Source organism: Macrobrachium rosenbergii, chromosome 23 (assembly GCF_040412425.1).
Source record: "Macrobrachium rosenbergii isolate ZJJX-2024 chromosome 23, ASM4041242v1, whole genome shotgun sequence".
In the NCBI taxonomy this organism is placed as follows: Eukaryota; Metazoa; Arthropoda; class Malacostraca; order Decapoda; family Palaemonidae; genus Macrobrachium; species Macrobrachium rosenbergii.
In genome coordinates, this window is record NC_089763.1 from 52,870,087 (window position 1) to 52,882,586 (window position 12,500).

General features: G+C 36.4%; 2 protein-coding genes across 4 annotated transcripts in view; one reads left to right on the top strand and one right to left on the bottom strand.

The window, feature by feature from the left end:
• Window positions 1-12,500, top strand: part of LOC136851632 (small G protein signaling modulator 1-like) — a 535,265-nt gene that overhangs the window by 298,986 nt on the left and 223,779 nt on the right. The gene's annotated exons all lie outside the window — the stretch shown is intronic.
• The window catches only part of LOC136851635 (uncharacterized), a 96,304-nt gene that overhangs the window by 7,814 nt on the left and 75,990 nt on the right, over window positions 1-12,500 (bottom strand). The window contains exon 5 of the mRNA XM_067126030.1: window positions 7,508-7,602. Within this exon, the coding sequence (XP_066982131.1) occupies window positions 7,508-7,602 (95 nt within the window). The remainder of the gene's footprint in view (window positions 1-7,507; window positions 7,603-12,500) is intronic.

Sequence of the window (12,500 nt, forward strand, 5' to 3'; positions counted from 1 at the left end):
TATATATATATATATATATATATATATATATATATATATATGAAGATGAAAAGGCCCGTAAAACACTGAACGTTGCAATCATATATTTCGAGCACTTCCTTCTGTGCCCCTATTCAATGGTAAAATATTGACAGATGAAATGTTACAAGAGTATATATACAAAGCATATGTAGGTGTGGCAGGATTAACCCGTCGATGTCATCTGATTTCCAATGTCCTCCTGACAAGTTCAAACCAACAATATGGACTTGTCAGGAGGACATTGGAAATCAGATGACATCGATGAGTTAATCCTCAGGCCTCTTCTCAAGCAGGCGTTCCAGAAAATACGACCACCAGACGCATTGCCAGACGGGAGTTAATGAGGCCAAACATCACCAGGGAATTGTTTAACTTCCCTCCTTCTTGGGAAACGGTCACCTGCATACCATCGGAGTCTTACTGCCACACCTACATATGCTTTGTATATATACTCTTGTAACATTTCATCTGTCTATATTTTACCAGTGAACAGGGGCACAGAAGGAAGTGCTCGAAATATATGGTTGCAACGTTCAAATAGTTTTGTGGCCCTTATTATCTTCATATTATACTGTGGTATTACAGTAAAAAACTTTCATATATATATATATATATATATATATATATATATATATATATATATATATATATATATATATATATATATATATATATTTTTTTTTTTTTTTTTTTTTTTATGTAACTAAAGTTGTAAACTTGTGCTCTTTAGAAATCCGAAGTGCTTGACCGATCTAGACGAAATTTAACACACGGCCCTCAGTTGACCAAAGGAAGGTTTTTGAGTAGGTTTCAAACCTGTACCGAAGTACTTTAATTACCGCGAGCCTCGGCAAAGACGCTGCCATAGGATAACATTTTGGACTGGTGTGAAACGTGGAGTGTAAGGAACATAGGTTTGTACACTTTCTCGCTCAGTGTCGGGCCGAGTAACGTGACTGGAATTGCGGCCACGTTTAGAAAAATTTGCCTGCATCTCCTCTGAATTCTTTTATCATGTAAAGCATGTGCACTATCATTGAAAATGCTGTTCTTTCCTGTGATTGATAATTCTGTGTAGAATTCATTGCTTTAAATAAACATGTTAATCAAACCCACACCACATGTTGCTTCCTTTTTAAGGTAAATGATTAACTGTCATTCAGAGTTTTCCCGGGCAGCGTTGGGTTGGTCAGCTAGTATATATAATTTTATACAGCTATTTATCCATGCTACTTCATTTGAAAAAAGTTTGTATTGTACAGTAGTCAGAAGGGCTCCTACGTGGACGACCTAGGGGCTCAGTCGGCGAGCTAGCTAACCATTTCTAGGTAAGATACTATTTCCTTAAGTAGGATATACTTGCAAATTCTTTAGTCTTTTGTTCTGGGTAAATCATACTTGGAAATGAGATTATTTTTTGTGTTAACCTGTCTGAATCAAGTTGTAATGAACATGAATGGAAGGAACCCAAATAGTCTCTGAGGGAATAATATCACAGTTAAATGTCAGCCAGTATGAAAACAATTGACAGGTAATCTTCTGATAAGGAGGCAAAAGCTCTTTCCCTCTTTCATGCTGTCGATCAAGAGGGTTTTATCTCTCTCCCGCGTTCTCTTTCTATCGATCGGCGTCTATTTTATCCCGATTTAAGATTCATATAAAAACCATTGGAAGCAACGAGGATGAAGGTGAAACCGTGATGGCCTTAGGTGATAATGCTGTCCTTGCCTTGGAAGATGTTATCCCGCGCGCCTTGACAGGTGAGGTGTTTTGGGGCCAGGTTAAAGAGGAAAGCGCAGTCGGTGACCCAAAAATGTTCCGGGTTGGGGCTGGGTCAGGATGAGCGTCGGGATTGAATTATCCCATTCAATTCAATGGAAGCACTCGGCATGATCGCTGCCGAATCGTGTTTGGTTGTGGTTGGAACAATTGTCAATAGGGGAGGATAACGTCACCGCTGTTGACGTCTCTTTGTCTGCTTTCAGCCAGCCGTTAGGTTTTCTTCTGTTTATTTTAGCCTCGTTAGAGAGGATGTGTGTTTGCGCGGTTGGTGTTGTTTTTTGTCTGGCAGCAGGATTATGGGGCGATAAAAAAACAGGGTTTCATGGATTTTATTTTCAAAATGCTCCCTCTCTTGGAGCACTTCGTTTTCAGTATGGTGTTAATCTTGATCCAGGATCTTGACTGCCTTGCAATGTTACCGCTGCTGATGTGAATAGAAAGAAAACACCAGATATCATATGCTTGTAAAAGTATATAGAACCTGCAGAGAGTTGTGAATATATATAAATATATATATATATATATATATATATATATATATATATATATATATATATATATATGGTATACAGTATATATATGTATTCATATATGTATATGTGTTTATATATTTGTATGTATATATATTTGTATGTATATACTGTACATATATATACATATATAATATATATATGTACATATATATATATATATATATATATATATATATATATATATATATTTATATTTATATATATTTATATATAAATAAAAAAAAATATATATATATATATATATATATATATATATATATATATATATATATATATATATATATATATATATATATATATATATATATATATGTATATATATAATGAACCACCTTGGTGGAGGTTTGAAATCTCTGATTGACGATTCTACAGTAGTAACGTCAATGTTCAGTTTTATAATTATGCTGACATCTGTTTACGGCATTGCAGTCTGATATTTTTGTTCTCGCCAAGTACTTGCGTAGCTCCAAGATTTGGGAAATGTGTCAGTGAATGAATGACATTAATCTGTTCAGGTACTACTGCGACCTAACCAAACCTGTAGAAGTATGTTACCCATGGATGAAAAACACCTTGGTTGCGATTGAAGCGGTTATTGTTGACTGACAGATGAGTTAAGAATATATTATCTCTCATGAAAGAATGTATTCTTGTTAGTGAGTGAAACAGCAATTGCTTAAAGAGCATAGTATATATATTGATGGTCAAAATAACGGGAGCTTGAAGAGACAAACATGCTTGCTTGAATGACTTCAAAACTGCCGTTGGTTGAAGAATTTAGTGCATAATGAGGCGAACATTACACGGAGGAAATGCATAAATTTTTACATTTGTTTTTAAATTTGTTCATCTCCTGTGAATATTGCCAGTTTTACTTTTTCAATTTGACATTTTTATTTCCACCCCTGCGGAATATATTGTTCGTTTGTTCATCCAGTGTGAATATTACCATTTTTATTTTTATGTTACTTTTTTATTTTCACTGCAGCTGAATTTCTCTCCAAGTGACTGGACTCGTTTTATTTTCTCTGGGAATTTTGTGCCCTCAAAAAACAAGCTAGTTTTCACTACATTTAATCATTGTTGATGAGGTTAAGCATACGCAACTTCAGCGGTTTAATTAAGAAGGGAGCCACGCCTTGCTGCGCTTCATTTGTTTTCGCCTTCAGCACCCACCGTTGTCATGTCTAACACGTCCAGGACCCCTTCACTGATCATGAATAATAGGCGTTACACGATTTCCTGGATGAGAAAGTAAATTGCTGCCTTCGTAATTGTATTCTGCTAATTTTTATAAAATAACGAAACAGGTAAAGCACCACTTCGAATGTTCCATTCACCACCCAGCTCTGTCACCCTTGCTTAATAAGTAAAGGGCTCATCGCCGCTGAACTAATGCATTTCTCTTAGGAAATGAAATAGTAACTGCTCGCGGATTATAGTTTACATGGTGATGGTCTAAAGATCCGACGACGTGACAATTGTAATAGTACAAAGAAAGGCAGAGACTGTGAATCCTAAATCGATTTTCTTAAAAAACAATTCGATATCATTAATGTGAAAAAGAGCTAAAATGAGATGCGTGCAAATCTTTAAGCTGGTCTCTATGGAGAGAGCAGCACGATTTTGTTCATCCTCTTGTGTATGCTGCCATTTTGCCTTACTCACGAATTCACTTTTTTTTTTTTTTGTGCACCTTTATTTTCTTTACATGGCAAGGAAACTTAGAAGTGATAACCGGTTTTTGTATGTTTTCTCTATTGATTTAAGTCATAATTCTTTGGCCTGTGCATTTCTTTTTAAAAGCCTGCATACCTGTTGTTACATTTAATCATTGTTTATGTGGTGAGCATCAAGAAATTTCAGCCGTTTAATTAAAGATAAAAGCCGAGGCCTTTGTGCGCTTCGTAATTTTCAACTTCAGCGCCCACCATTATCGTGACTAAGCTGTCTAACACCTCTCTCTCCGGTCATAAATTACAGGTGTTATATTACTCCGAGGCTGAAAAGAATATTACCGGTTTCAGGAAGTTTTATTTTTCCGACTTGACCAAGCAGGAGCCGTACCGTAGTGGCTGTTATGATGGTGTTAGCACTTTGGTTGGAAATATTGTTCTGTTTTGTAGTAGAAATATATATTAGAATTGTGCAATATAAAGTAGTTCATTATTATTGAAGACACGGCATCAGTACCAATCAGGGTCGGAAATTTTACCAAAATGTAAAATTAAAGGCAAATAGCTTTTAAGATGGGTGTAAGAATAAATAGATTTGGAAAGATGCTTCGTGGTTCCCTGGTTAACCGATCTAAAATATTGTAACATTTGCCATTTCCAAGGTCACAAGATCATGAAAAACTGAATATGGATGTCCTTTTAAATATAATAATTTCTGATTTTGTATTGCGCTTCTTTGTCAGTTTCCAGTCGTATGCCTCTGCCGTGGAGGATTATATAACGTGTGTCAATTCAGATTTCCCCCAATTTTAGAAAGATGGGAAACCCCGGAAGTGGCGATGCTTTTGTTTTTCAGATACGTTCTCCTGCTTTAAAACAAATTCTTCGACACACGTCACGAAACTAAAATAGTGGCGTGTGCCTCTGATGAAAGAGGCGAATTTTTACGGATTTTCATTGAAAATTTGGCAGTGGCTTTGGCTGCTGGTATCTGATTTTTGTTGTTAAGAAACAAAATAAAAATGCTGTGTCCATTGCTGAATTAAACTCGTAATCTCTCTAAGGTTATGTTATTTAACTCCATTCTCAATGAAATCATAACACCTGCTTTTGGAATTATTCGCGAGACGGTTTATCAGTTGTGATGCACACTTGGACGGAATGGATTTGTTATCAAGGCAAGAGTTGAATTAATTTTCGATTGAATTAAATGATTACATCATGAGGACTTTTTACACATTTCGGTTACCTCAGCATTCATATTTTTTCCCAATCTGTAACATTTACAAACCTTAATTTTATTCACTTTCGAGTTTACGTGTTCAACAAAGTTTCAAGAAAATTCGGTACTTGTAAGTTTAACTTTTTTTGTATGTTTGGGACTAGCTGAAAGTGTGTTGGTTCTTGCGTAACTGGCCCTCTAATGATCTTGGATGGTTTCGCACTTTCAACACCCCTTTGTCATAAGTTTTATTTGTCTATTTATTAACTTATTTAGTTTACATTTTCTTGATGTTAAAAAAACACCAGTTATGCATATCTGATATTGATTGTTATTTGTACTTTACATACTCAGCTGTACAAATTTCTTTTCTTTCTTTGTGAGTTTTCTATTGTTATCCAAATTAGAAGCCGTATCCCGTTCCATTAGCATAAATATTCACTACCACTACTGTTACCACTACTTCTACGGCCACTAACATTATTACATTGGCTTTTATTACTTTTTTTTTTCATCGAATTGCCTTATTCTCTTAAAGAGGGCAGGTCCTGAGGAGAGTTCCCTTCTTGTTTTCAGTAAATGGGGTGAAGTGATTAGCCGCACGCCCTGCTCCATGGATGTTTAAGTCTCAAAAATAGTCCGTTGCGATACAGCTGAAGAGGCATCTTAGCGAAATTGCAGAATCTGACGAGGAGTCGAGGCATTATACATCTGCATATCACTGAGGATGTCTAAACCTTGCTAGTGCTGTTGTTGTTTTAGCTGGTCCGCTGGTTTAGTGGTTAGTGTCGTTGAATGCCACTCAGATGTCGTGGGTTCGCGTCTCACCGAGGGCGATGAGAAATCACTGGCTCTGTATCATGATCAGTTACTGCTGCAGTGTGGGGTCTGCGGTGGGAGGTTGAAACCAGCATTCTCTGGAAGCTTGAATTTCAAGTCAAAGGCCCTTGTGTGCTTGTTCCATGTGAATAGGTTTCATCTACTGAAAGAATAATAATAATAATAATAATAGTACTGGCTGCTAATGAGAGTCTTCATTGCCCCAAAGGAAACAAACTCTTCTTCTCGAAATTGCATTTGAGGCCGTTTCGAGTCTTATCCGTTTCCTGGCCGACCTTGTTTTATGGGGAGGCAATTAACGTCAGCAATTTGTCCTGTGCCGGGTCTTCCGGGTAGAGGAGGTTCTGCTCCCTGTCTTCGCGGCATAAAACAGGAGCCTAGGAACGCGGCAATGAGAGCCGCTTGAGATAAGGATAATAATTATGTTTTCGTTCCTACGCTTTCACGCTCCCTTCTGCGTCTTTGCCTTTTGCACTTTTATTTTTCATGCTTTAGTTTTCCTATAGCTTGGAAACGGTTCCCTTTTTGTTTCTTCATCCATTTTATCGTTAGGCCCGAGTTCGTCTCTCCGGCCGGCTAATGAAGAGTTAGAGGAACTTATTTCTGGTGATAGAAATTCATTTCCCGCTATAATGTGGTTCGGATTCCACAATAAGCTGTAGGTCCCATTGCTAAGTAAACAGTTGGTTCTTAGCCACGTTAAAATAAGTCTAATCCTTCGGGCCAGCCCTAGGAGAGCTGTTAATCAGCTCAGTGGTCTGGTAAAACTAAGGTATACTTAATTTTTTCATCCATTTTATCACGGTATCTGCCATTGTACAGATAAATAAAATATACACAATTTTAAAATCTTTATCACCAACTACTTCCACTGCCTTGCAGCTGTCTTCAGAGTGAAATATCTCTCTCTCTCTCTCTCTCTCTCTCTCTCTCTCTCTCTCTCTCTCTCTCTCTCTGTGGCCAGCCGGTGCAAAGGCAAAATCATTCAACTCGCAAACTGAGGGACCTGAGTTCGATTCTTGAAACAGACCAGTAGGGACGAATGGGCTTGTTCCCCAAAATCGAGCATACCTCGGTTGACACAAGTAGTGAATTACTAACCTAGTTGCGTGCCATGGGATACAGTAGCTAAAGGGGAAGCTGAAAGGAGAGACGAGGAAAGAGGAAAAACACCAGCTGAGAGTATTCATTGCTCTCTCAAGCTTTACACATCAGAATAGGAGATCCTCGACAAAGTAACTCTGACTCCTTTCAGGATGAAGGCATTCATAAGATTATATATATGTATATATATGTATATATATATATATTTGTGTGTGTGTGTGTGTATATATATATATATATATATATATATATATATATATATATATATATATATATATATATATGTGTGTGTGTGTGTGTGTGTGTGTGAGACCCACTTCCCTACTTACTTGTCTGTTGGGTGGAATCGAAGCTGTCCAGGGCATTTAAAGTGTCGCCTGATGTACCCTTCGCTGTTCGCTCTTGCTTTGTGACACCCGTAGAACTGTCAGAGAAATAAGGGCCATGATAAGATAAAAATGGATGGAGCAGTTAGTACAGTAACACAGACAATAATAATAACATCCTCAATAATTACTAACATATAGGTAAGGATATTGATCAGTATAAAACATTTATGACAATTATCTAATGTGCTAATGGATTAACGCAGTGGATTTATATAAAACTGGTGATTACAACTTATGATGACAATGATGATGGTTATGATTAGTTTACTATAAGCTACTTGATACACTTGCTTCTTAGTTCGTATATGAACCCACAACATCGCACAGCGTAAAGCTAATTTACATTCCGCATGGCGTATAGAAATTTAAGTCACTGGTGATGTCACCTTTGGACGAATTTTGAGAGTACACGTCTTCTCCTCCTCCTCCCTTTCCAAACTTAGCTTCCTCCTCTTCGTAGAATTTAATACTATACCTTAGGGAAATCACAACCAGGATAAAGATTTCCCAAAACCATTTCATGAACAAGATACTCTTAATCTATATGATATGGTCATTCCCTTGAGAGAGGTAGAGGCTCATTCATAGGGTAGTGGAATGAAAGACCACCCCATCCTGAACGCAGAAGGTTAATCACGAAAAGTTCAGTAAAGAGAGAGAGAGAGAGAGAGAGAGAGAGAGAGAGAGAGAGAGAGAGAGAGAGAGAGAGAGAGAATCAGTGATATTCTGAAATGGCTATAGACTTATTTCGAAAAGAAAAGGTTAACCGAGAAGAAAGCATAGTGTCAGGAACATATTTGTATTGCTTTACAAATTGGATTACACACTTTTTCTGTTTGGAATACAGACCTTTTAATATGAGAATTGCAGATTTGTCTTTATTTGATTTAAATAATGTGTAAATGCCTTTTACCAAAGAAAAGTTCTTTATCGATTCAGCTTTTGAACGAAATCTTTTAAACCAAGGCCAAAGGTTTTGTTTCTTTTTGTAAATTTTCTGTTATTGTCTTTTTAGTGGTCATGCGACACATTGCATGCCTCGTCCCTTCACAGGTATTCGAGGTAGAATCATGAAAGAGTTAAATATCTTGATATTCCTGTTTCTCTACAGGAATATACTCTGGCATTCGTCATCACTTTTTTTGATCACAGGGTTATTTAGGATTGAGCTAAATATTTACAAGAATACAGTGATGTATGTTGTGTATAAATGCACTAAGTTTTCCTTGATTAAACAAGCTTATCTAGTTGAAGAGTGTATATTTACAAATCAAGTAAGCTGCATATTTAAAAGTCAAGTATGCTGTATATTTACAAATCAAGTAAGCTGTATGAAGATCCAATCACAGGGGCTTATGCTTACTATTGTGAGTGTTCTCTACCCTTAGCGGTAACTATTGGCGATTTCCTACCTCATCTGTTCTCTAAAGGTATTGGGTGAATTTTAGTCAGCACTTTTTGGAATTGCCAAGGCTCAGCAGTATAGGCGACGAAACCCTCGATCCACAACTTCATTTCTGATTGTAAATTCAGTTTCTTGTTTTCATTATGTTGTAAGGTTCTGTGTTACAGATTGCCTCACTTTCTTTTGGAAGATATTCAGCGTAGATAATTGTTTTATATTTTGCGCCTCGAAAATTGTGTGAGTGGCACTTTTCGAGAAAGTTTTGTGTTCCTAGATATCTCACCTCAGCCATTTTGTTATTCATTTTCCGGACCAACAGGGAAACGTTTCCTTTGGAATGGCATAGTTGCTCAACAAAGCTGCACAGAAATTTCATGAATGGCTGTTGGTCGTGACTTTGTCACAATTAACTTTGAGATATACTATTTAAGGGTCACGGTTTTTATTTTTTTGGAAGTATATCCACTTTGATGAAAGCTCTGTTGCAGCATCATATAGAAGTTTTGGGAATTAAGGAAATTTTTTAGAATTTTTTTTTATCTACAAAGAATATCTTCCAACATGAAAACGCAGGGACCGAAGGGTCTCTGTTGAAAATGCAGCTTTTGCAGAATGTTGAAAAATATATAAGTAAATGAAAGGATGATTGAATGTGCTCTATTCCCCACTTCTAATTTTCTAAATTGCACAGTTGCTGTTACCATCATTGTTTTCATGTTACCTGTAGGTCTCTGACGTTCCCTTGCAAAAATAAATAAAGCTTTCTAGCTGATTGAAATGTATTTTTTAATAAGCAGCGCAGAACCGGTTTCTCTTTGGAAACAAACGAGACACAGTAATTAAATTATCTTGGAGAGAGAGAGAGAGAGAGAGAGAGAGAGAGAGAGAGAGAGAGAGAGAGAGAGGAGAGAGAGAGGTGGGACTGGGGGCGTTCAGGGTAATGGCTTCTTGATAGAAATTCAGTTTATGACGTTTTCCTTTGGTGGGACTAAAACAGGATAATTAGCAGGGATATTGCGAAACTACTTTAGCACCTGACGCAACGGCGCGTCTAAACGCAATCAAATGGTACATGCATTAATTCTGAGAGGGAAATAAAGGGAATATAGTGTCAGGAGGTGGGTGAAAAGGACCTAGAAATGATGAAATATTTATTGCTGTTAGAGCAAAATGGATACTAATACGAATGTATGTGTATATATACATACATACATACATATATACGTATAACTGAATCACGAAGATATGGAACATGATGAATGTATAAATAAAGGCAATTTCCACGAAGGGAAAAGTGAAACAACTGAGTGGTTGCTAGGCGTTTTGACTCAGGACTGTGAGTCGAAAGGCCTAGCAACCACACAGCTGTTTCACTTTTTCATTCGTGGCAGTTGCCTTTATATATATATATATATATATATATATATATATATATATATATATATATATATATATATATATATATATATATATATATATATATATATAAATAAAATTGAAAAGGAAACTCAAGTTATCAAAAATCCTCTTATCTGAACGACTTTCTTCTTATGCTTTCAATATCGACTTAATATTGTCTTCTCCCAGCTCTTCGTTCAAATAATTCACGAGGTAACGGCTGGCTGATAAGATATGAACTTCGGCTTAAAATGGATCTCTAGTAGTGTGTCAGACTTTTAAATGTGCAAAAAACGATTTTACAGAAGACTATTATATATATATGTATGTATATATGTATATACATATATACTGATATATATACATATACAGGATGTAGGTATATATGTATTTATGCAAATTATATATACACACATTTTATATATATATATATATATATATATATATATATATATATATATAAAATAGTCTCCTGTAAAATCGTTTTTTGCATTTTTTAAACTCTGACACACGACTAGAGATTCATTTTAAGCCGAAGTTCATATCCTATCAGCCGGCTGTTACCTCGTGAATTATTTGAACGAAGAGCTGGGGGAAGACAATATTAAGTCAATATTGAAAGCATGAGAAGAAAGTCGTTCGTAGATAAGAGAATTTTTGATAACTTGAGTTTCCTTTTTATGTTTATTTTCTCAGGTGATTTTGTTTTAATTTGTATTTCTCTCTATGTCTGCTCTGTCTTATCTCTTTATTTGTTTAACTTACTGTGCGTCTGCGCTTCTTCGCCATATCTCTCTGTCTCTCTGCTTTTCTGCCTGTTGCCTGTCTGTCTTCTCCTCTTCTCTTTCTTCCTCTAAATACTATACGTATTACAACTTACGGATGATTAAGCAATAAATATCTGGTGTCCTCTCCTCTTTCTTTCTCCAAACACTATACATATTACAACATACGGATGATTATGCAATGAATGTCAGGACATTCTTCAGACCTTCACATTTAACATCATGATGTTATCATCTTTGCTTTCTGTGAACCGTTTACGGGAGAACTGACATTTTTTTTTTTCTGAGTCGATCCCCAGGTGCGGCTGTCAGGAGCAATACCTTTAGTTATTCAAGAGCCGAGAGGAGGTTCATCCGACAGGGAAGGGGCCGAGATGTTCTATTTGGATTTCCTTCACTTTGTTTTCTTTTTTATCCTGTTTCTTGACGAACGCCCATTTATTCTCTCATCGGGGATTTCAGTTGATGTGCTCCCTGCGACTTAGAAAATGAAGTTGAAATTTATTTAAGATAATGAGGTTTTCTTTCAAGGGTTCAGTATAATTCGTGAAAATATCTGATAGTTGAACGTATCACTGGGAAAATATGTTAAATGATACTAAATGCATTCGGTCGTTATTTGGTGCCATAATATTTTTCATAGCTAAAAAATTACCGCTTTTTTCCTACAGTATTTCATTACATATCGAGAGAGAGAGAGAGAGAGAGAGAGAGAGAGAGAGAGAGAGAGAGAGAGAGAGAGAGAGGCTTGCAATAGAATTGCTCTAATCATCAAACGGAAAGGCCTCGGTTCAGTTGATGTCGTGGGCGTGATTTCGTTGATAGTGTGGGCGTGGTGTGGCCAACAGAGCTTAGTCTGATTTGGTTAAAGTCCTGGGGGCATTAAGGTAGAGAGCTGTGGTTTATTGAGCTGATGTGAGCGTGGGCGTGATTTAGCTCTCAAAGTGGGCGGGATTTTCTCTAAATGTTTACGCATGGTCCAGTTTTCACCGTGGGCGTGATACGTATCAGACGGCGGAATGATTTTACAATTAACATTGCATGGTTTCTATGTGAAAGTGGGCGTGGATTCCATGATAAAACGAACATGGATCTTATTGCAAAGTGAGTATGATTCTTCTAGCAAATGAGATGAGTTTCGCAGTGAGCGTTTGTGTGATATAAATGAATGAATATTGTATATTTATCTAGTAAATTTGTTCGCTTCCACTTTGCTTCTAATATCGATAAGTGGATACACTCGTCATATATTTATTTATAAATTATAATTAATTAGAATATCAGTTAGTTAACCAATCGTTTTTCATAGTGCAGTTCTTTTCCCTTTTAATACTTTTAAACTGTT